A 25,361-nucleotide genomic window follows, 5' to 3' on the forward strand; every position below is an offset into this window, starting at 1 on the left:
TCCTAAAGTGCTGGGATTACCGGTGTGAGCCACAGCACTCAGCCAACATTTAATGATTTTACCTGTTCAAGTTATTTTATGTTTTCTACCTGTTCCTCTAATCATGATACCATCCATGCAACAATGTGTAGGGAAATTTAACATCCTCAAATTCCTGCAAGTACTAGGCTGTTCATACTTCCCTAGAATAGCTTCTAAAATATAATATGTATCATTTTCCTTGCCATGTAAATGCAAATGGGCAGGGTGATCTGGTAGATCTGGTGATCTGGAGGTATTGGTATTATAAAACAAACAAACAAAAAAACATGTTACTGGGATATATGGTAGACATGTATTTTCTTGGATATGTGGAGGTCCTTTCTGTTATTTTATTTTATTTATTTATTTATTTTTGTGAGACAGGGTCTTGCTCTGTCACCCAGGCCAAAGTACAGTGGAGCCATCATGGCTCACTGTAGCCTCAACCTCCTGGGCTCACGTGGTCCTCCCAACTCAGCCTCCCAAGTAGCTGGAACTACAGGGATGTACCATCACATCCAGCTAATTTTTCTTTTTAGACGGAGTCTCGCTCTGTGACCCAGATGGAGTGCAGTGGCGCAATCTCGGCTCACCGCAACCTCCGCCTCCCGGGTTCAAGTGATTCTCCTGCCTCAGCCTCCCGAGTAGCTGGGACTACAGGCGTGCGGCACCACACCCGGCTAATTTTTGTACTTTTAGTAGAGACGGGGTTTCACCGTGTTGGCCAGAATGGTCTGGATCTCTTGACCCTGTGATCCACCTGCCTCGGCCTCCCAAAGTGCTGGGATTACAGGCGTGAGTTACCGTGCCCAGCCCACACCCAGCTACTTTTTTTTTTTTTTTTTGAGACAGAGTCTTGCTCTGTCGCCCAGGCTGGGGTGCAGTGGCCAGATCTCAGCTCACTGCAAGCTCCGCCTCCCGGGTTTAGACCATTCTCCTGCCTCAGCCTCCCGAGTAGCTGGGACTACAGGCGCCCGCCACCTCGCCCGGCTAGTTTTTTGTATTTTTTAGTAGAGACGGGGTTTCACCGTGTTAGCCAGGATGGTCTTGATCTCCTGACCTCGTGATCCGCCCGTCTCGGCCTCCCAAAGTGCTGGGATTACAGGCTTGAGCCACCGCGCCCGGCCCCAGCTACTTTTTTAAACTTTTTTTTTTTTTGAAGACAGAGTCTCACTCTGTCACCAGGCTGGAGTGCAGTGGCGCCATCTTGGCTCACTGCAGCCTCTGCCTCCCAGGTTCAAGCAATTCTCCTGCCTCAGCCTTCTGAGTAGCTGGGACTACAGGTGTGTGCCGCCACGCTCGGCAAATTTTTGCATTTTTAGCAGAGGCGGGGTTTCACCATGTCGGCCAGGATGGTCTTGATCTCCTGAACTGGTGATCCGCCCACCTTGGCTCCCAAAGTGCTGGGGATTACAGGCGTGAGCCACCGCCCCCAGCCTTTTGGGTAGAGACGGGGTCTCACTATGTTGCCTGGACTAATCTCAAACTGGGGCTCAAGTGATCCCGCCTTGGCCTTCCAAAGTGCTGGGATTATGTGCATGAGCTACAGCACCTGACCCTTTCTGTGATTTCTAATGTGTTAGATAAGAACTTACTACATTTTTTGTTTTGCACATTATTTTGTTTTACACATTATATTTTTATTTTTTGTTGTCTGTTGTCAATTTCCATTTTCCTTCTGGCCACACTAGTGACATGTAGGGACATAGGTTTGCCTAATGATGCCTTCTTTTTCTAATCCAGTAAAAATTTCTGTGATCTCATTATTTCATCCTTGAATTATGTATTGTGAGAGTATTAACAACTTCTGTCAGTATATGGCTGACATGTAGTGGCTCACGTCTGTAATCCCAGCACTTTGGGAGGCCAAGGTTGGCAGATCATTTGAGGTCAGGATTTTGAGACCAGGCTGGCCAACATGGTGAAACCCCATCTCTACTAAAAATACAAAAATAGCTGGGCATGGTGGCACATGCCTGCAATCGCAGCTACTCGGGAGGCTGAGGTGGGAGAATTGCTTGAACCTGGGAGGCAGAGGCTGCAGTGAGCCGAGATCATGACACTGCACTCCAGCCTGGGCGACAGAGTGAGGCTCTGTCTCAAAAAACCCGAAAAACAAAAACCCAGAAACATATGGGTAACAGAAAGGGAAGAACTCTCTCCCCACATGACTCAATACTGAGAAAACTTACTTGATATGGTTGTCATGGATTTGGAAGTCAGACAGCCCCTGAGTTCAAATCCTGGCTCTGTCCCTTCCACTGTGGGCTGAACCGAAACACTTGATTGGCGTGTGTGGGATATGAGCCCAGTGTGGCCGGAAGAAGGTGCTTTCTCTGGTTGCTGCATAAAAGCCAACAAAGCCAGGCTCTCCCCGGCCTTCTAGGTTTTGCATGTGATTCTCCTTCTGCCTGGAACACTGTTGATTCCCCATTTCCTCCTTACATAATATTTCTGCACTTAACATTGTGCCTCAGCTTCTTCCTCTGCAAAATGGAGATGATAATAGTACCTACTATGGCACTACTGTGAAGAATAAATCAGCTTAAATTAGCCGTCTGGCCAAGGTGCCTGTAATCCCAGCACTTTGGGAGGCCAAATTGGGAGGATCGCTTGAGCCTAGGAGTTCAAGGCCAGCCTGGGCAACATGGCAAAACCCCATCTCTACAAAAAATACAAAACAATTAGCCAGGGGTGGTGGCACATGCCTGTAGTCCCAGCTGCTTGAGAGGCTGAGGTGGGAGGATCACCTGAACCCGGGAAGTAGAGGCTGCAGTGAGCTGTGATCGTGTCACAGCAATGTAGCCTGGGCAACAGGGCAAGACTCTGTCTCAAAAAATATATAAATAGCTGACCAACATGGTGAAACTCCGTCTCTACTAAAAATACAAAAAAAAAAAAAAAAAATTAGCTGGGCATTGTGGTGCATGCTTGTAATCCCAGCTACTTGGGAGGCTGAGGCAGGAGAATTTCTTGAACCTGGGAGGTGGAGGTTGCAGTGAGCCAAGATCATGCCATGCACTCCAGTCCAGGCAACACAGTAAGACTGTGTCTCAAAAAAAAAAATAAAATTAAATCTATCTATCTATCTATCTATGTATCTATATACAGATATATATATATATATATATATATATGCCAATACATGAAAACAATCTTTACCAAATAGTAAGTACTCAAGTGCAGTGGGCGATCTTGGCTCACTGCGACTTCCATCTCCAGGGTTCAAGTAATTCTCCTGCCTCAGCCTTCCTAGTAGCTGGGATTACAAGTACCCACCACTATGCCTGGCTACTTTTTTGTATTTTTAGTAGACAGGATTTCACCATGTTGGTCAGGCTGTTCTCAAATTCCTGACCTCCAGTGATCCACCTGCTTCAGCCTCCCAAAGTGCTGGGATTACAGGCATGAGCCACTGAGCTCGGCCAGCCTAGTCTCTTATAATGCTGAGTACTTTTGTTTTGCTTGTCTGCTGAGCGCTGACCTGCTTAAAGGCAGGAGCATGACTTTTCTCATTCCCCCGCAGCTCTGAGTGCAGGGCCAGACTCTTTAGCACTCAAGGTCAAAGTGGGATAATAGAAAATGAATGGGGTCTGGCGCCACCCCGAAGTGGGCAGTCCTAGCCCTGCCTCCCATTTCTTGGGTTATCTGAAAGAAGTACCTCATCTCTCTGGACTTTGGTTTCCTCATCTACATATAATAAGTGATAATTTTACTTGCCTCATAGCTTTTCTTGAGTGAGAGTATTCAAAGCAAGCAGGCTTGGAATTGGTGTCAATGAATAGTTATTTACTACTGGCTTATCAAATGTAATGAGGTTTTTGTTTTGTTTTGTTTTGTTTTTTGAGATGGAGTCTCGCTGTGTCGCCCAGGCTGGAGTGAAGTGGCGCGATCTCGGCTCACTGCAACCTCTGCTTCCTGGGTTCAAGCCATTCTCCTGCCTCAGCCTCCCAAGTAGTTGGGATACAGGCACGAACCACCATGCCTGGGTAATTTTTGTATTTTTGGTAGAGACAGGGTTTACCTGAAACTCCTGACCTCAGGTGATCACCAACCTCGGCCTCCCAAGTGCTGGGATTACAGGTGTGAGCCACAGTGTCCTTCCTCAAACGTAATGTTGCATGAAAGAATGTGACATGATGGCCGGGTGTGGTGGCTCACTCCTGTAATCCCAGCACTTTGGGAGGCCGAGGCGGGCGGATCACCTGAGGTTGGGAGTTCAAGGCTAGCCTGACCAACATGGAGAAACCCCGTCTCTACTAAAAATACAAAAAAAATCAGCCGGGTGTGGTGGCGCATGCCTGTAATCCCAGCTACTCGGGAAGCTGAGGCAGGAGAATCGCTTGTACCCAGGAGATGGAGGTTGTGGTGAGCCGAGATTGTGCCATTGTACTCCAGCCTGGGCAACAAGAGTGAAACTCTGACTCAAAAAAAAAAAAAAAGAATGTGACATGAGACGTGATATCCTCAATGCACAAACATCAGCCCATATCTAAGCCCCTTAGAGATAAAACCATCTTGCTTGAGGTCCTATTTTTTTTTTTTTTCAGACAGGGTCTTACTCTGTCGCCCAGGGTGGAGTGCAGTGGCACGATCTCAGTGATTCTTGTGCCTCAGCCTCCTGAGTAGCTGGGATTACAGATGTGCACCACCACGCTGGGCTGATTTTTGTATTTTTTGTAGAGACGGGGTTTTGTCATGTTGGTTAAGCTGGTCTTGAACTCCTAGCCTCATGTGATCCGCCTGCCTCGGCCTCCCAAAGTGTTGGATTACAGGCATGAGTCACCGCACCTGGCCTTGAGGTCCTTATTCTATAGAATGGTAAGGGCGTGTCGGGCAAGCAGGGCAGTTGTCCTTCTCTACAGTGGCCAAAACATAGAGGGAAGAGACCGAGGCCTCAGTCCTGCGATGCTGAGAACTTGGCTTCTTGGTAGAGCTGCCACCCTCCCCTGCCTCTAAACTGGGAGGCATCCTCCAGCCTCCAGGGAGCTGTTGCTGGGATGCAGGGCTGTGTTCCCATTCTTTGATTTGCTTTGACTGCCCTCTACGGGGCATTTTGCTCCAGAACCATGGGTACCAGTAGGATTCCACAGGAGAAGGGTTAGGATAGGACCAAGCCCCTCTCCCTTCGGCTTATGCCCGTGGCATTACATCTCATCCATGTGTGAAGCACTCCCAAAATTATATCCCCAGTGCACACTTCCCCCATCCCCAACTCCAGACTTGGAGATCCAACTGCCATTGTCCTCTCTCTCCACCGGGATGTCCAGCAGTCATCTCAGTCTAGATGTGTCCAAAACTGAGCTCCTCATCCTCCCGAAGCCGGCTCCTCTCAGTCCCCGCCATCTCAGTTATGCAGCTCCATCCTTCCAGATGCCTACTTTGGAATCCTGGGTGCCAACCTTGGTGCCTCTGTTTCCTGCACTACCCAAGTCCAATCCTTCAGCAAATCCTATTGGCTATACCTTCAAAGTATGTCCAGAATTTGAACACTTCTAGCTACCTTGGTCCAGGCCATCATCACCTCTAGACTTCTTATTCAAATAGTTTCCTATCTGGTCCTGCAGCATCTGGCCTTACCCAGTAGTTCTCATCTCAGTTGGAGAAAAAGGCAGTCTTTTCTTTTTTTTTTTTTTTGAGATGGAGTCTCACCCTGTCACCCAGGCTAGAGTGCAGTGGGGCAATCTCGGCCCACTGCAACCTCTCCCTCCTGGGTTCAAGTGACTCTCCTGCCTCAGCCTCCTGAGTAGCTGGGACTACAGGTGCCCACCACCATGCCCAGCTAATTTTTGTATTTTTAGTAGAGACGGGGTTTCACCACGTTGGCCAGGCTGGTCTCAAACTCCTGACCTCAGGTGATCCACCAGCTGTGGGCTCCCAAAGTGCTGGGATTACAGGCATGAGCCCTCGTGCCCAGTGGAAAAAGCCAACGTCTTTATAATGACCTCTAGGGCCCGACGTTATCTGACTCATCTTTATCACTCTTTGCATCTCTGCCTTTGTTCCGCACATATTGCTTGTGCCAGGCACATTCCTGCCTCAGAGCCTTTGCACTTGCTATTGCCTCTGCCTAGGATGTTCTTTCTCCAAATAACTGCATGACTGGCCCCCTTGCTTCTTTCTGGTCTCTACTCAAAAGACCCCTCTCAGTGTGACTTTCCCTGGCTGTCCCATCAAAATGTCAACACCCCTCTGATATGCCTGCCAACCATGCTTTATGTTTTTTCTCTTTAGTATTTATCACTGTTCAATATATCAAACATCTTACTCATCTATCCTCCACTGGAATGTAAGTTCCGCAACATTAGAAAAATTTTATTTTGTTTTTTTCAAGGTCTCGCTCTGTCACCCAGGCTGGAGTTCAGTGGCACAATCATAGTTCACTGTAGCCTTGAACTTCTGAGTTTAAGCATTCCTCCTGCCCTTCCAAAGTGCTGGGATTACAGACATGAGCCACAATGCCTGGCCCAGAAATTTTGTTTATTTTGTTCCCTGAAATTTCTTCAATGCTTAAAACAGAGGTTAGTGAAATTTGAAAAATGAATGTATATGTATTTTTTTTCCATTTTAATCTTCCCCATAAGATACTTCAATATTGTCTCCACTTTGTAGATTAAAAACCTGAGGCACAGAGCAATCAGGTCGCTTGCCTAAGGGTCATACGGCTGGGAAGTGTGGCCCAGGGGAAGACTCTACCCCCTTACCTCAGATTTCTCATCATTTAAATGAGGTTCCTAAAAGAATGCCCTCTTTGCAGGGTCATTGTGACATATTGTGAAGATTATGTGTGATAGAGCATATGACAAACTTAAAGCCAGTGCTTGGCATGCTGTAATCACTCAAGAAGTAATCTCTGGCCGAGTGAGGTGGCACATGCCTGTAATTCCAGCTACTTGGGAGGCTGAGGTGGGAGGATCAGCCGATCTTGGGAGGCAGAGGTTGCAGTGAGCTAAGATCGAACCACTGCACTACAGCCTGGTTAACAGAGTGAGACTCCATCTCAAAAAAAACAAAACAAAACAAAACAAAAAAACAGAAGTAGTCTCTAGAAATATGTAAGGATGTACGAGGTGTTTGTTCCTAGTCATGAAAGGTAGGAATATCTCAGCACAGAGGCTGATCAAGGGGCCAGGAAGTTACTATTATTGTTTTTGCTTTTGAGACGGAGTCTCACTCTGTCGCCCAGGTTGGAGTGCAGGGGTGCGATCTCGGCTCACTGCAACCTCCACCTCCCGGGTTCAAGCAATTCTCTGTCTCAGCCCCCCGAGTAGCTGGGATTACAGGCACCTGCCATCACACCTGGCTAATTTTTGTATTTTTAGTATAGACAGGGTTTCACCATCTTGGCCAGGCTTGTCTTGAACTCCTGACCTCGTGATCCATCCGCCTCGGCCTCCCAAAGTGCTGGGATTATAGGTGTGAGCCACCGTGCCCGGGCTTGTTTTGTTCTTGAGACAAGGTCTCCCTCTATTGCCCAGGCTGGAGTACAGTGGCATGATCTTGGCTCACTTGGCCTATTATCGTTAATATTGTTGTCGTTTCTCTCCTCTTTTCTGTGCAGCAGGGTTTAGCCATACCAGCCTGTTCCCAGAATAGCTCCTCTGTGACCATGACACATACTGGGTCCTCTGCACAGTTTCTGCACAGAAACTCATATGCATCCTTTAAGCAGAAACAATTTGGGGGCCCTCTTTAAAATATGAAATTATTAACAGAAGTCAGGTTTGAGGCCGGGCGCGGTGGCTCAAGCCTGTAATCCCAGCACTTTGGGAGGCCGAGGCGGGCGGATCACGAGGTCAGGAGATCGAGACCATCCTGGCTAACATGGTGAAACCCCGTCTCTACTAAAAAATACAAAAAACTAGCCGGGCGAGGTGGCGGGCGCCTGTAGTCCCAGCTACTCGGGAGGCTGAGGCAGGAGAATGGCGTGAACCCGGGAGACGGAGCTTGCAGTGAGCTGAGATCCGGCCACTGCACTCCAGCCTGGACGACAGAGCGAGACTCCGTCTCAAAAAAAAAAAAAAAAAAAAGAAGTCAGGTTTGAGGCCAGATGTGCTGGCCTATTCCTGTAATCCCAGCACTTTGGGAGGCTGAGGCGGGGGGATCACCTGAGGTCAGGAGTTCGAGACCAGCCTGATCAATATGGTGAAACCCTATCTCTACAAAAAATACAAAAATTAGCCGGGTGTGGTGATGAGCAGCTGTAGTCCCAGCTCCTTGGGAGTCTGAGACAGGAAAATTCATTGAACCAGGGAGGCAGAGGCTGGAGTGAGCCGAGATTGCACCACTACACTCCAGCCTGGGCAACAGAGTGAGATTCCATCTAAAAAAAAAAAAAAAAAATCAGGTTTGAAAGTGAATATTGCCGGGCGCGGTGGCTCAAGCCTGTAATCCCAGCACTTTGGGAGGCCGAGACGGGCGGATCACAAGGTCAGGAGATCGAGACCATCCTGGCTAACACAGTGAAACCCCGTCTCTACTAAAAAATACAAAAACCTAGCCGGGCGAGGTGGCGGGCGTCTGTAGTCCCAGCTACTCGGGAGGCTGAGGCAGGAGAATGGCGTGAACCCGGGAGGCGGAGCTTGCAGTGAGCTGAGATCCGGCCACTGCACTCCAGTCTGGGCGACAAAGCGAGACTCTGTCTCAACAAAAAAAACAAAAAAAACAAAAAAAACAAAAAAAAAAAAAAAAGAAAGTGAATATTTATTTAGAATGAGACAAAAACCCAACAAGTCTTTTTTTTTTTTTTTTTTTTTGAGACGGAGTCTCGCTCTGTCACCCGGGCTAGAGTGCAGTGGCCGGATCTCAGCTCACTGCAAGCTCCGCCTCCCGGGTTTACGCCATTCTCCTGCCTCAGCCTCCCGTGTAGCTGGGACTACAGGCGCCCGCCACCATGCCCGGCTAATTTTTTTTTTGTATTTTTAGTAGGGACGGGGTTTCACTGTGTTAGCCAGGATGGTCTCGATCTCCTGACCTCGTGATCCGCCCGTCTTGGCCTCCCAAAAGTGCTAGGATTACAGGCTTGAGCCACCGCGCCCAGCCCAACAAGTCTTGAAATGTAAAAAGCTGACAAATAAGACAAATAATATAAAATCCAAAATAATAACAAATTTTTGTTAACTGCTTAACATTCTTCTATAATACCTTTTTTTTTTTTTTTTTCAAATAGAGACAGGGTCTCACAGTGCTGCCCAGGCTGATCTTGAACTCCTGGGCTCAAGCAATCCTCCCACCTCAGCCTCCCAAAATGCTGAGATTGCAGGTGTGAGCCTCAGCACCTGGCCTTTTTTGCTTACTTTTTTTTTTTGGCTGCACACTTTTTGATTCTTTATGTGATAGCAACTGTATGATATTTTCTCTATTTTTTTTTTTTGCCAGATGGAGTCTTGCTGTGTTGCCCAGGGTGGAGTGCAGTGGAATGATCATAGCTCACTGCAGCCTTGAACTCCAGGGCTCAAGCAATTTTCCTGCTGCAGCCTCCCAAGTAGCTGGGACTACAGATGCATGCCTCCACGCCTGTTAATTTTTATGCTTTTTGTAGTGATGGGGTTTGGTCAGTATGTTGCCCAGGCTGGTGCCGAACTCCTAGCCTCAAGCGATCCTCCCACTTCCACCTCCCAAAGTGCTGGGATTACAAGCATGAACCACTGTGCCTGGGCAGTAGGATTTTTTGTTTTTGAGAGGGAGTCTCGCCCTGTTGCCCAGGCTGGAGTGTAATGGTACGATCTTGGCTCACGGCAACTTCAGTCTCCTAGGTTCAAACGATTCTCCTGCCCCAGATTCCTGAGTTGCTGGGATTACAGGCGCCTGCCACTATGCCCAGCTATTTTTTTGTACTTTTAGTAGAGATGGGGTTTCATCCTGTTGGCTAGACTGGTCTCAAACTCCTGACCTCGCGATCTGCCCGCCTCGGCCTCCCAAAGGCCTGGGATTATAGGTGTGAGCCACTGCCCCTGGCCAGGATATTTTTATTTTTATTTATTTATTTTTTTTGGAGACAGAGTCTCGCTCTGTCGCCCAGGCTGGGGTGCAGTGGCCGGATCTCAGCTCACTGCAAGCTCCACCTCCCGGGTTTATGCCATTCTCCTGCCTCAGCCTCCCGAGTAGCTGGGACTACAGACGCCAGCCACCTCACCCGGCCAGTTTTTTGTATTTTTTAGTAGAGACGGGGTTTCACCGTGTTAGCCAGGCTGGTCTCGATCTCCTGACCTCGTGATCCGCCCGTCTTGGCCTCCCAAAGTGCTGGGATTACAGGCTTGAGCCACCGCGCCCGGCCTGGCCAGGATATTTTTATAGCAGGACTGGAAAGATAATTCAGCCTTTCCTCTACCATGATTGATCAAAATTAGTTTTTTATTAGTGATAGTTTAGGAATTATTTTCTTTTTCTTTTTTTTTTTTTTGAGACTGAGTCTGGCTCTGTCGCCCAGGCTGGAGTGCAGTGGCCGGATCTCAGCTCACTGCAAGCTCCGCCTCCCGGGTTTACGCCATTCTCCTGCCTCAGCCTCCGGAGTAGCTGGGACCACAGGCGCCCGCCACCTCGCCCGGCTAGTTTTTTGTATTTTTTTTAGTAGAGACGGGGTTTCACCGTGTTAGCCAGGATGGTCTCGATCTCCTGACCTTGTGATCCGCCCGTCTCAGCCTCCCAAAGTGCTGGGATTACAGGCTTGAGCCACCGCGCCCAGCAGGAATTATTTTCCTTCAGCTTTGCAATTCATCGTTGGTAAGATTATTTAACTCTTAATGATTGTTGTTACATTTGGAGCAACTGCTATAAAATATCTTACATATGTGAGCTGTGTATTTGGAAGGATTTTCCACACACTATTTCTGGCTTCCTGCATTTCAGATTTTATTTCTCTTACAATGCCCTTGTACTCCTGGGGCTGGGCATCATATCATCTCTGATTCAGCACCTTCAGAGCACAACACTCAGGAAGACAGCACAGTGGCATTAGGAATATTCCCGAATGCCACTTGGAGCACCTAGCAATAATATAACTGTACTCGCAAGGGGCCAGAATCCCATAAATATACTGACCCCCAGCCCTAAACCCAAATCAGCCTCTCCCCAGCCGGATTTCAAAACACCTGTGGCCATCTGCTATAAAGTGAGGTGTGATGAAGGACAGTTTGGGAGTGGAAAGAGAAAAAAAGTCTGAACTAACTATGGTTAAAATATCTTATGTTTACAAAATTTTTATTTTAATATTTTATTTTATTTTAATTAACTTATTTTTATTTTTTTGAGACGGAGTCTCACTCTGTCACCCAGGCTGGAGTGCAATGGCGCAACCTTGGCTCACTGCAACCTCTGCCTCCTGGGTTCAATTCTCCTGCCTTCAAGCAATTCTCCTGCCTCAGCCTCCCAAGTAGCTGGGAATCCACACGCACACCCCTACACCTGCTAATTTTTGTATTTTTAGTAGAGATGGGGTTTTACCACGTTGGCCAGGCTTGTCTCAAACTCCTGACCTCAGGTGATCTGCTTGTCTCGGCCTCCCAAAGTGCTGGGTTTACACGCGTGAGCCACCGCACATGGCCTATTTTTATTTAAAAAATTTTTTTTTTTTTTTGAGACGGAGTCTCACTCTGTCACCCAGGCTGGAGTGCAATGGCGCTATCTTGGCTCACTGCAACCTCCGCCTCCTGGGTTCAAGTGATTCTCCTGCCTCAGCCTCCCAAGTAGCTGGGATTACAGGCACCTGCCACCACACCCAGTTACAATTTTTTTTTTTTTTTGAGATGGAGTCTCATTCTATCACCCAGGTTGGAGTGCAATGGCCCAGTCTCAGCTCACTGCAACCTCCGCCTCCCAGGTTCAAGCAATTCTCCTGCCTCAGCCTCCCAAGTAGCTGGGATTACAGGCGCCCACCACCATGCCTGGCTAATTTTTGTATTTTTAGTAGAGACAAGGTTTCATCATGTTGGTCAGGCTGGTCTCGAACTCCTGATCTCAGGCAATCTGCCTGCCTTGGCTTCCCAAAGTTCTGGGATTACAGGCGTGAGCCACCGTGCCCGGCCATGCCCAGCTGATTTTTGTATTTTTAGTAGAGATGCGGTTTCACCAGGTTGGCCAGGCTGGTCTTGAATTCCTGACCTCAAGTGATCCACCCACTTTGGCCTCCCTAAAGTCCTGGGATTACAGGAGTGAGCCACCACTCCTGACCCTATTTTTATTTTTAAAAAATTTTAATTGGCTTGAGGCACAGTATCAAGAGGTCCTGAGAACATGTACCCCTTATTTTTGCAAAATTTTAAAAAATTATGGCAAGAAAATACATAACAAAACTTAACTATCTGAACCATTTTTTTTGAGATAGGGTCTGCTCTGTTGCCTAGGTTGGAGTGCAGTGTCATGATCATAGCTCACTGTAACCTCAAGCTTCTGGGCTCAAGTGATCCTTCTGCCTTAGCCTCCTGACTAACTATAGTACAGCTAGGAGTATAGGTACCACCTAATTTTTAAATTTTAACTTTAATGTTTTGTAGAGACGGGGTTTTGCTATGTTGCCGCGGTTGGTCTTTTTTTGTTTTTGTTTTTGAGATGGAGTCTCACTCTGTTGCCCAGGCTGGAGTGCAGTGGCTCGATCTTGGCTCACTGCAACCTCTGCCTCCTGGGTTCAAGGAATTCTCCTGCCTCAGCCTCCTGAGTAGCTGGGATTACAGCCGGGCACGGTGGCTCACGCCTGTAATCCCAGCACTTTGGGAGGCCAAGGCGGACGGATCACGAAGTCAGGAGATCGAGACCATCCTGGCTAACACGGTGAAACCCCGTCTCTACTAAAAATACAAAAAATTAGCCGGGCATGGTGGTGCGTGCCTGTAGTCCCAGCTACTCGGAGGCTGAGGCAGGAGAATGGCGTGAACCCAGGAGGCAGAGCTTGCAGTGAGCCGAGATGGTGCCACTGCACTCCAGCCTGGGCGACAAAGCGAGACTCCGTCTCAAAAAAAAAAAAAAAAAAAAAAAAAAAGCTGGGATTACAGGCCCAGGTTGGTCTTGAACTCCTGGTTTCAAGTGATCCTCTCGCCTCAGGCTCCCAAGGTGTTGAGATTAAAGGTGTGAGCCTTGCACCTGGCTTGTCTTAGCCATTCTAAGTGTACAGTTCAGTAGTGTTAAGTATTTTCACATTACTGTGCAACAGATCTCTAAAACATTTTCATCTTGCAAAACCGAAAGTTTATAACCATTCTTACTTTTGCAAATTTTTTTTTTTTTTTTTTGAGACGGAGTCTCGCTCTGTCACCCAGGCTGGAGCGCAGTGGCAGGATCTCAGCTCACTGCAAGCTCCGCCTCCCGAGTTGACGCCATTCTCCTGCCTCAGCCTCCCGAGTAGCTGGGACTACAGGCGCCTGCCTCCTCGCCCAGCTAGTTTTTTTTTTTTTTTTTTTTGTATTTTTTAGTAGAGACGGGGTTTCACCGTGTAGGCCAGGATGGTCTCGATCTCCTGAGCTCGTGATCCGCCCGTCTCGGCCTCCCAAATGCTGGGATTACAGGCTTGAGCCACTGCGCCCGGCCACTTTTGCAAATTTTATAAAAACATATAATCCCGGCCAGGCGTGGTGGCTCACTCCTGTAATCCCAGCACTCCGGGACGCCGAGGTGGGCGAATCATCTGAGGTCCGGAGTTCGAGACCAGCCTGACCAACATGATGAAACCCCGTCTCTACTAAAAATAAAAAATTAGCTGGGTGTGGTGGCGCACGCCTGTACTCCCAGCTACTCAGGAAGCTGAGGCAGGAGAATCTCTTGAACCCGGGAAGCGGAGGTTGCAGTGAGCTGATACTGTGCCACCGCACTCTAGCCTGGGACGTAGGAGTGAGCTGATATCACACCACTGCACTCCAGCCTGGGAGGCTGAAGTGAGCTGAGATCATGCCACTGCATTCCAGCCTGGGTGACAGAGTGAGACTCCATCTCAAAAAACAAACAAACAAACAAACAAAACATATAATCCCATGCAAGTGATGAGTTCTAAAGTTTAAACTTCAGTGGGCTTCATGATAAGTTCATTCTTGCTGAGGGAAGATTTGAGTCTTCTCGGAGTCCCCCAGGGGCACAGATTTGGACATCATGCACCGTAGGAAATCAAGGTTGCATCAAATGACCGCTCCAGGAGGGAGAGCTGTTAGGGAATAATAGGTCCAGAGGTGGTTTTTTTTTTTTTCCTTTATTGCCCAGGCTGGAGTGCAGTGGTGCAATCTCGGCTCACCACAACCTCCGCCTCCTGGGTTCAAGCGATTCTTGTGCCTCAGCCTCCTGAGTAGCTAGGATTACTGGCATGTGCCACAACACCCGGCTGATATTTGTATTTATAGTAGCGATGGGGTTTCACCATGTTGGCTAGGCTGGTCTCGAATTCCCAACCTCAGGTGATCCGCCTGCCTTGGCCTCCCAAAGTGATGGGATTATGGGTGTGAGCCACTGTGCCCGGCCAGGTCCAGAGGTTTTAACCTTCTCATGGATTCCTGGGATTTTGAGGTGGTGTCTCAGGCACTGCCAATTTGGGCTGCTTAGCTCCTCCCCTCGCCCACACTTGAAACCTCTGTTTAAATAATAATGATGACATTAATGATCATCATTCAAGCTGACATACATTGAATACTTTACTACATGATAGACACTATCCCAAGTACCCAACTTGTATTAAGTTACTTAATTCTTTTTTTTTTTTTTTTTTTTTTTTTTTTGAGACGGAGTCTCGCTCTGTTGCCCAGGCTGGAGTGCAGTGGCCGGATCTCAGCTCACTGCAAGCTCCGCCTCCCGGGTTCACGCCATTCTCCTGCCTCAGCCTCCCGAGTAGCTGGGACTACAGGCGCCCGCCACCTCGCCCGGCTAGTTTTTTTGTATTTTGTAGTAGAGACGGGGTTTCACCGTGTTAGCCAGGATGGTCTCGATCTCCTGACCTCGTGATCCGCCCGTCTCGGCCTCCCAAATGCTGGGATTACAGGCTTGAGCCACCGCGCCCGGCCAATTCTTTTTTTTTTTTTTGAGATGAAGTCTCACTCTGTTGCCCAAGCTGGAGTGCAATGGCACAATCTCGGCTCACTGCAACCTCTGCCTCCCGGATTCAAGCGATTCTCCTGCCTCAGCCTCCCGAGTAGCTGGGACTACAGGCATGTGCCACCATGCCCAGCTAATTTTTTTTGTATTTTTAGTAGAGATGGGGTTTCACTATGTTGGCCAGGCTGGCCTTGAACTCCTGACCTTGTGATCCACCCACCTCGGCCTCCCAAAGTGCTGGGATTACAGACATGAGCCACCACGCTGGGCCAAGTTACTTAATTCTTACAATGTAAGTATGTGGTTGGAATTGTCATTATCCCATTTTCCAGAGAAGGATGCCAGGGCTCGAAAAGCTTCAGTTTTTAGATTAAGGTTCCTTGTAAGATACCTTTTGAAAAAAAATTGTTCTACTAATAACACGTTTTGAAAAAGTCTGAATTAGTCCAGGGTATTAATTTTACACATGGGGAAGTAAAATCCAGAAAAAAGGGTCATTTGTTTAATGTCACACACTTATTCCTTCATTATTTCCTAGGTGCCTGCTTTGTGCCAGTGGTTGTGCTATGACATAGGGGTTCAGAGGTAAACAAGATACTCATGGAATATAATTTTAGTGGAGGCCAGTGGGCAATATATACAACAAGAAATGAATAAGCAAAATAATTCCAGAGAGTGCTGGGATGATACATTTGAGATGTGACTGAGTGACAAGGAGAGAGAGAGTGTTAATTTAGATGGAGAGGTGGTCAGGAGAGTGTGGTCTGTGGAGGTGTCATATGAGCCACAACCTGATGACCTGAAGAAGTCAACCGTGCACTGCTATGGGGGGAAAACACTCCAGACAGAGGGATCTATGAGTGCAAAGGCCCTGAGGCAGGAATGGCTTGTTGGTAATAGAGCAGACTCCTGGTCCAGTACTCCTTTGCTGCCTGCTGCTCTCTAGGCCCTCGGAGAGGCTCCTTTGGTGTCCTGGACCTCCCTGAAGCTCAGTCCCTAAGGTGACAACTGATCTAGGAAGGTAGCATATCTGGCTTCCTGCAGGTCCTCCTCCCAGAAACCCTGTGGCTGAACCGGATCTGAGTTTCCTGATTCCTGTCTGGCAGAAGGGGAGCAGATCTCCTCCCTGCCTCCTCTCCCCAGGCTCTAGCCCTGGCCCCAAATCTCCATGGCAACCCCTGGACACAGTTCTGAACCAAAGGAGGAGGATCTGGAAGGCGGAGCACAAAGATCATACTGAAGAGACCAGGGGGCTGGAGGACTTGTCTCCTTCTTCTCCTTGTGTCCCACCAGCCTCCCTGCTGGCCTGACCAGGCCCCATACCCCAGTCTCCCCAGAAACCCCAAGCTGAAGATTCTGTGGGTCTGCCCCATTGCTGGGCACAGCAGAGCCTGGATGGAGGCTTGTCTTCTGCAGTTGCCCCAAAGGTTGCTCTTGCTGGGGGCAGCCGCCCTGACTGCAACTGCTTTGGAGACAGGTAAGTATGAGGGGGCTTGGTTGGGGTACCCAGAAGATGGTTGGGCCCCCACCATCCTTAGAGAATATGTCTCCCCAGTCAGCACTCGTCTTGCTGGGCTGAGACCTTTTGAGTTGGAGGAGGCTGGGAAACTGTGTTTCCAGTTTGCTTGGCATCCCCAAGTCCAACCCTAAGCCTTCTGGAAGGCTGGACCTCCCACTCACCTAGAAGCAGGAGTCTGGGAGCGGGCAGGACAGCCCTCAGGGCCTGCTTTGCAAAACTCTGTAGGCTTTGGATTCAGAGAAGCTGCATTTACACACTCTGCCACTTCTTCTGTTTGTACCTTTGAGATCATTGTTTCAACTCTCTGTCTGAATTTCTTTGGCAGTAAAATGAAAATAATAGGCCCTTGCCCCTTAAAGGTAATGATTATTGTGCATATAAGATGAGATAAGCCATGCAAGACACTTCACAATGCCTGGCACATAAAAGGTGCCCAATTCCTGGCCGGGCATGGTGGCTCACACCTGTAATCCCAGCACTTTGTGATGCTGAGGTGGGCGGATCAGGAGGTCAGGAGATCGAGACCAGCCTGGCCAACATGGTGAAACCCCATCTCTACTAAAAATACAAAAATTAGCTGGGCACGGTGGCATCTGCCTGTAATCCCAGCTACTTGGGAGGCTGAGGCAGGAGAATCGCTTGAACCAGGGAGTCGGAGGCTGCAGTGAGCCGAGATTGCACCACTGCACTCCAGCCTGGCAACAGAGAGAGACTCTGTCTCAAAAAAAAAAAAAAAAAAAAAAAAAAAAAGGGGTGCCCAATTTGCTTACTCTCTAAACTCCATGCCTGCTCTATGTACCTTCACGGTGGGCTCTGGCTTTAGCAGAGAAATACCAAATATTGGAAAGTGCTTCATATCCTGAGCTCTGATGAAGGATTTTTTTTCCTCAAAGACCCTCATCCTGACTGGTCCTCAAGCACCCACTGGTCCCTATCTTGCACCAGAAAACCCACCTACTCTTTTCTCTCTGTCTTTACAGAAATCAGGGCTACTTTGAGTACTCACACATCATCTCATTTAATCCTCACAACAACCCTGTACCAGTGAGGATATTTTGGGCTGTAAGTAACAGACAACAAACTAAATGGGGCTTAAATGGTAGGATATTTGCTGTTTCACTTAAGAGTGGTCATAGGTAATTCCAGAGATGGTTAACTCAACGGCTCAACAATGTCACTGTTCCTCTGAAATGCTCTGACCTCATCTTTGCAAAATGGCTGCTGCAGCTCTGGACATCCCGTCCTCATCCTCAGTCAGCAACTTTCAAAAGCAGGAAGAAAAGGGGCTCCTTATCACACAGCTCTCCTTTTTTTTTTTTTTTGTGATGGAGTCTTGCTGTGTTGCCCAGGCTAGAGTGCAGTGGCGCGATCTCGGCTTGCTGCAACCTCCGCCTCCCGAGTTCAAGAAATTCTCCTGCCTCAGCCTCTCAAATAGTTGGGATTACAGGTGCGTGCCACCACGCCCAGCTAATTTTTTGTAGAAACGGGGTTTCACCATGTTGGCCAGGCTGGTCTCAAACTCCTGACCTCAGGTGATCCACCCGCCGTGGCCTCCAAAGTGCTGGGATTACTGGCGTGAGCCACCGTGCTTGGCCCCGCATCTTAGGGTTTTGAATAAGGGATTGTAGATTTGAATTAAATTAAATTAAATCATTTAGTCCTCACAATCATTCTGAGATTGCTTAATCATCCCCATCTTACCGATAAGGAAACTGAGGCTCAGAGAGGGCTAGTGGATCACACAGCCGGCAGGGGGCAGAGTCGAGTTCGGGGTCGCGCCGCGCGGCTCCAGGGTCCGTGCCTTCCGCTGCAGCCGACCTGGCGGACCTGTGCGGGCAGACGTGGCAGGGGGACGGGCTGCTGCTGCGCTCGCATGCCGCCTCGCTCAGGTTCTACTTCGTGGCTCCGGACACGGACTGCTGGCTCTGGATGCAGGCGGCGGCCCCCGGCGACCGGATCCGCTTCCAGTTCCGCTTCTTCCTGGTCTACAGCCTGACCCCCGCGCCCCCGGCGCTCAACACCTCCTCCCCGGCCCCGGCCGGCCCTTGCGCCCCCGGCTCCTACCTGCAGTTCTACGAGGGCCCGCCGGGGGCGCCCCGGCCCCTGGGGTCCGCCCTCTGCGGCCTGACCATCCCGGTCCCCGTGGCATCCTCCGGCCCCTTCCTAGGCCTGCGCCTGGTTACGAGAGGCCGCCAGCCCCGCGTGGACTTCGTGGGCGAAGGCACCTCTTTCCGTCTGGGTGAGCTGGGGCTGAAGGCCGGGACGGGGCCCTATGCAGAGGCCATGCGGGACTGGGGCCACAGTGGGGGCCCCGGGGAGGGCTGCTGCCAACAGGGGAATGGCGCGGGCGCCCGAAGCACAAGGTGGCAGGGACTGGGTCTAAAGGGAGGGAAGAAGGTAGTGGCTAGTGGCAGGGTCACAATAAGGGACCTCCCGGATCTTAAGAGTCAACCACATAAATCTGGCTACCGTGGATGTGTGTGCCAGACTGTCCTACCAGCCCCAGTGCACACACACATACACACACACACACACACACACAACTTCCTCCCCACACACATTCACACAGAACTCCCACACATGTACACACCTCACACTCTGACATCCACACACACGACACATGCAACCCACGCACCTCATCGCCCCCACACACTCCACACTCAGGCCTTTCACTCACTGCAGCACACGCCTCACAGTGCACACTCACCATTATCACACACCTCATATGCACACAGTACCACCTTGCATGCTTACACACAGCTCCCACGCTCTCATGCCACATGCTGGCTGCTCCGCGCTGGGTCAGCCCTTCAGATGTTTGAGAAGGGTGTGGTCAGGACTCTCCAGGCCTGTAGGCAGCAGAAACCAACTCAAGCCAGGAAAGGGGCCTCTTGGAACTGCAATTAATAATACTCATCCGACTGGGCGCCCTGGCTTACACCTGTAATCCCAGCACTTTGGGAGGCCAAGGCATGAGGATCACTTGAGTTCAGGAATTCAAGACCAGCCTGGGTGACAGAGAGAGACCTGCCTAAAACAACAACAACAAATTTTTAAAATATAATAATTAAAAAATAATAAAATTAATAACAGTACTTGCCCCATAAGGGTATTGTGGGGCCTCAATGGGCCAGGATGTGAAGTATTTACAGCTGTGCCTGGAAGTCAGTACGTGTTAGCTGCTGTCCTCCACCCTCCTCCCCCTGAAACACTCACCCACGCTCTCATCCGCATCCTCAACAGCAGCTATCTCCTGCCCACACCCCCACATTGTCACCATGGGACCACACACCCTGCTGTGTCGTGGGCCGGACCAGGATCCTCACCTCAGGCTTCCGCTTCTGGCCTCAGGACCTTGTGGTGCCTACTTCCGCTGCCAGAATGGCAGGTGCATCCCCTCAAGCCTCGTGTGTGACCCCTGGGGCATGGACAACTGTGGCGACGGCAGTGACCAGGGCTCCTGGCCACCAGCTGACTGCAGAGGTCAGTGCGGGGTATGGACTGGGCCCTACCGAACAGCTGGAAGGAAGCCTGGCCGGCTGTAACTCCCCTTCCCTAGGGCAGGGCCTGGGTGGGGAGGCAGGAGAGAGGAAAGCGGAAGTGTGGAATCGGCTTAGGCCAAGGGCTGGAGGGGCAGAGCAGTCAGGCAGAGAGCTACGCTGCAGATGTATCGCATCCGGCAGATTCCAAATGATGCTTTAGTGGTGGAAACTTTTGCTAAATGGGACCTGGCTAAATGAGGCCCAAGACGTTCAAAGGAGATACCCTCTCCTTAACTGGATGGTGGTCCTGGGGCTCTGGCTGCCTGATGTCTCTCTGAGGGCCCTGAGTGTCACACTCAAGACATAATTTGAAAACCATCAATCCAGTCTGACTCCCACACTTTACAGATCGGGAAACTGAGGCCTAGAGAGAAGTGACTTGCCCAAGGTCATAAAGCCAGTGAGTAAAATGAGCAGGAATGATCTCTGTAGACAGGGGAGTGGGATAGGAGGGCTAGGGTTGGTGGAAGGGACCAGAATAAATCACCCAGGAATAACCTTCCTGGGGATCTAGAGATGTTCCACCTGCCCACCACACCCAATTAGGAGTGGGATGGAGGTAGGGCTGCCAGGTACAGTTGAACAGGGGTGAAACACAGTTTCCCAGAACCCCACATACTTAGCTTCCCCATCCCCCGCTCAGCCATCTTTGCAGGTTCCTGGTCATTTCCCTGATGCTGTCTGCTTTGTGCCTGAGACCCAGGTCCTATGTCCCGTTGTCCTCCATCCAGGCTCATTCCCTTGTGGATCTCATTTATACTGTATCACCAGTGGGACTTGTCTTTGAACTTCAGCTACATAACCTTCTCCCTGCTCAGCATCTCTGCGTGGATGTATAGGTGAAATCTCAAACTTAACTTGCCCCACACTGGACTCCTGGTCCACAGCCCTCCCTGCATCCTGCTTCCCTCTCACTGAGCAGCAGCTTCACATTCCAGATGCCCAGGCCTCACACTGAGTCATCTTTTACTTCCCGCTCAACCCATAGCCTATAACCCATAACCAAGCCAGCGACAAGTCCTTGAAAGCTCTCCAGACTCTGACCCTTCTCACACCTGCTCTGCCATCACCTGGTTTGAGCCACCACCAGTTCTCGTCTGGGTTGTTCTAATAACTTCTGAACTGGTCTCCCTCATTCTGTCCTTTGCCTCTGACAGCATGTTCTTCCTGTGGAAGCCTGGGGGAGGCTTCTTTTTCTTTCAAATGAACTTGTTTATTTATTTATTTGTTTAGTGTTTTGAGATAGGGTCTCATTCTGTTATCCAGGCTGGAGTGCAGTGGCACCATCTCGGCTCACTGCAACCTCTGCTTCCTGGGCTCAGGTGTTCCTCCCACCTCAGCCTCCAGAGCAGCTGGGACTACACCGTGCGCTGCCATGCCCAGCTAATTTTTGTGTTTTTTGTAGAGATGAGGTCTCACTATATTGCAAGGGCTAGTCTCAAACTCCTGGGCTCAAGTGTTCTTCCCGCCTTGGCCTCCCAAAGTGCTGGGATTGCATGAACTTCATTTCTCAGGGCAGTGTTAGATTTACAAAAAAAATGAGATGATAGTACAGAAAATTCTCATATACCCAGCACTCAGTTTGGGTGCTATTATTGACATTTTACATTAGTATGAGACATTTGTTTTAATTAATGAAGCAATATTAACTAAAGTCCACAGTGTATTCAGTTTTCCCTAGTTTTTGCCTAATGTCCTTTTTCTGTCCCAGGATCCCATTCAGCATCTCATGTTACACTTATTTATTTATTTATTTTATTACTTTTTTTCAGATAGAGTCTTGCTATGTTGCCTAGGCTAGATAGACTGCAGTGGCATGATCTTGGCTCACTGCAACCTCCGCCTCCCGGGTTCAAGCAATTCTCCTGCCTCAGCCTCCCGTGTAGCTGGGATTACAGGTGCACACCATCACACCCAGCTAATTTTTGTATTTTTAATAGAGACGGGGTTTCGCCATGTTGGCCAGACTGGTCTAACTCCTGACCTCAAGTGATCCACCCGCCTTGGCCTCCCAAAGTGCTGGGATTACAGGCGTGAGCCTACGCGCCCAGCCTCATGTTACATTCATTAATCGTCATCATGCCTCTTTAGGCTCCCCTTGGCAGTGGCAGTTTCTCAGGATTTCCTTGTTTTTGATGACCTTGACAGTTGCGAGTACTGCTCAGGATTTTGTAGGATGCCCCACTATTGGGATTTATTTGGTACTTTTCTCATAATAAGACTGGAGTTACAGTTCACAGAAGTGAAATGCCATCTTTATCATATCATATCAAAGGCACACACGCCCAACATGACTTTGGTGTTGGGTGGTGTTGGGTGGTGGTTGACACTGACCTTGACCGCCTGGCTGAAGTCGTGTCTGCTTGATTTCTCCACTGTTGCTTTTGGCCCCATCTTTCCCCACTGTATTCTTGGGAATTCACTATGTGTAGCCCACTTGAGTGGGGATTTATGCTTTCCCGCCAGAGGAACCTTTTAAAGCAGTAACTCAGGTTATGTCACTCTCCTGCTCAAAACCCTCATCTCGCTCATCGAAGGCAAAGCCTCCCTTGGGCTGGAAAGCCCTGCACGATCTGGCCCCGCCCCTTATTTCCTGGCCCCGCCTCTTCTTTCCCGACCCTGCCTCCTCCCTGGCCCCACGTCCTCCCTGGCCCTGCCTCCCCTCCACACTCCAGCCTTGTTCTGGCCTTTGTAGTAGCTGTGTCCTCTACCACTTTTCTTCTGAGATCTGCATTGCAAGCTCATTCCTTTGCTTCCCGGTGGGTCTCTAGTTCTTCCCTGACTCCTTTATATAAAAATAGCAACCCTGGCCAAGTGCAGTGGCTTGTGCCTGTAATCCCAGCACTTTGGGAGGCCAAGACGGACGGATCACCTGTAGTCGGGAGTTAGAGACCAACCTGACCAACATGGAGAAACCCCGTTTGTACTAAAAATACAAAATTAGCCGGGCGTGGTGGCATATGCCTGTAGTCCCAGCTACTCGGGAGGCTGAGGCAGGAGAATCGCTTGAACCCAGGAGGCATAGGTTTTGGTGAGCCAAGATTACTCCATTGCACTCCAGCCTGGGCAACAAGAGCAAAACTCCTCCTCAAAAAAAAAAAAAAAAAAAAAAAAGAAGTCATATTATTAATAACTGTTAATATATTATATTCTAATATGCATATTAGAATAGTCAAAATCACAGAGACAGGAAGTAGAGCCATGGTCACCAGGGGCTGGGGAGGTGGGGACAAGGAGGATATGGAGTTAATGGAATTGATGGAGTTTCAGTTCAGGCAGATGCAAAGTTCTGGAGATGGACAGCCGTGATGGCTGCCCAGTGTGAATGTGTATTAGTCCGTCCTCGCATTGCTATAAAAAAACACCGGAGACTGGGTAATTTATAAAGAAAAGAGGTTTAATTGTCTCACAGTTCTGCAGGTTGTACAGGAAGCATGATGCAGGCATCTGCTCAGCATCTGGAGATGCCTCAGGAAACTTACGCCTCAGGAAACTTACAATCTTGGCAGAAGGCGAGGGGAGCAGGTGCAGCCAGAGTAGGAGAGAGAGTGGGGAGGCACTGCACACTTTAAACAACCAGATCTTGCAAGAACTCCCTATCATGAGAACAGCACTAAGGGGTTGGTGCTAAACTATTCATGAGAAATCCACCCCCATGATCCAATCACCTCCCACCAGGCCCCACCTCCAACACTGGGAATTACAATTTGACCTGTGATTAGGGTGGGAACACAGATCCAAACCCTATCAGAATATATTTAATGCCACTGAACTGTACCCCTAACCATGGTTAAATGGTAAATGTTATGTGCTTTGCCACAGTAAGAAAAGCAGCAGCCCTGCCCCCACCAACATGAGTAATTTTTCTCACTAGCACGTGTCTCCTTGGGACCGAAATTCTATTCACATGTTTTGTTTCTCCCCACACTAAACTCCCAGTTCCATGAAGACATATTTGTCATGTGCTTATGGTTGTATCCCCCAGTTGCTAAAGCCATGCCTGGGGCATAGGAGATGCTCAAGGAATACTAGTCAAATGAATGGAAGAATGAACCTCTATGGCTCAGTTTCCTTATCTGTGAAATGCGGATAAACCTCACCCTTCAGAATTGTCGTAAACTGTAAGCTGCATACATAGGTAAAGGGCCCAGCACAGAGTGTGGTGCTTGATGTACAGAAAATGCTCATGGCTGGGCACGGTGGCTCACGCCTGTAATCCCAGCATTTTGGGAGGCTAAGGCAGGTGGATCGCTTGAGCTCAGGAGTCAAGACCAGCTTGGGCAACATAGTGAGATCCTGTCTCTACAAAAAATAAAAAAATTAGCTAGGTGTGGTGGCGTGTGCTGGTAGTCCCAGCTACTCAGGAGGCTGAGCTGGGAGGATCGCTTGAGCCTGGGAGGCAGAAGTTGCAGTGAGTGGTGACTGCGCCCCTGGATTCCAGCCTGGGCGACAGAGTGAGACCCTGCCTCAATGCTCAGTACATGTACACCCTCTTCCTTGAGAAGTAGCTCCACTCATAGACTGTAGGCCCTGGAGCCAGACCGTGTGAATTCAAGTCCTCCTATCACTTCCAGCTAAGTGACCTTGGCAAGTGACAACCTCTCTGTAAAATGGAAACACAAAGAGTGACAAACTAGGGAAGTCTTGTGAGGACTGAATGAAACACGCAAGTGCCCCAGAAAGGGCAGTTCTCAGTGTGCTAGTTCTGTTCTTTCCCATGTAGGTCCCTCTCCAGTGCCCAGCGAGACAGGAAGTACAGACCACCACACCTCCAGCTCTCCGACTCCCTCTCCAGCTCTTGGGTCCGCAGGATCCCTCCAGATTGCAGCTGAGAGGAGTCCCCCAGCAGGCAGGGACCCCACGAGACAGGACACAGCTTTGGAAGGTTACACCCTGCTCCTACTCTCCCCGCCAAAATCACACCTGTCCCTCTCCAGGTGATGGAGACAGGGGCAGTGGGCCCAGGCCAAGGCCTGAGTGGACTTTCTCCTCCCACAGGCCCCCAGCTCCAAGGGGTGGTGCTGGCCTCCTCGATGCTCCTGGCTTCTGCTGGCCTCCTCATGGGCCTCCTCTGGTGCTGGTGCTCTCCTAGCTGGCTGGCCTGGCAACCTGGCGCTTGTGGCCTCTGCCTCCGCTGCAGCACATCTGCCATTTGCTACCCATGTCCCAGCCAGGTCTCCCCAGGGGGCTGCAGCTGAGTGGCCCAGCCTTCCAGGGTCAGGGAGGCCATCCCTAGAGGGCTTTGGGCACATGGGAATGAGACTAGGCTCTGGGGT

General features: G+C 49.6%; 1 protein-coding gene across 1 annotated transcript; it reads left to right on the forward strand.

Moving 5' to 3' along the window:
• The first annotated feature begins 16,419 nt into the window (after window positions 1–16,419).
• LDLRAD2 (low density lipoprotein receptor class A domain containing 2) lies at window positions 16,420–25,177 on the forward strand. The gene is made up of 5 exons (XM_050754527.1): window positions 16,420–16,501; window positions 18,357–18,782; window positions 19,895–20,026; window positions 24,809–25,022; window positions 25,084–25,177. The coding sequence occupies exons 1-5, from the start codon at window positions 16,420–16,422 to the stop codon at window positions 25,175–25,177; spliced, it is 948 nt and encodes a 315-aa protein (XP_050610484.1).
• The last annotated feature ends 184 nt before the right edge of the window (window positions 25,178–25,361 follow it).

The sequence above is a fragment of the Macaca thibetana genome, chromosome 1, assembly GCF_024542745.1.
Source record: "Macaca thibetana thibetana isolate TM-01 chromosome 1, ASM2454274v1, whole genome shotgun sequence".
Taxonomy (NCBI): domain Eukaryota; kingdom Metazoa; phylum Chordata; class Mammalia; order Primates; family Cercopithecidae; genus Macaca; species Macaca thibetana.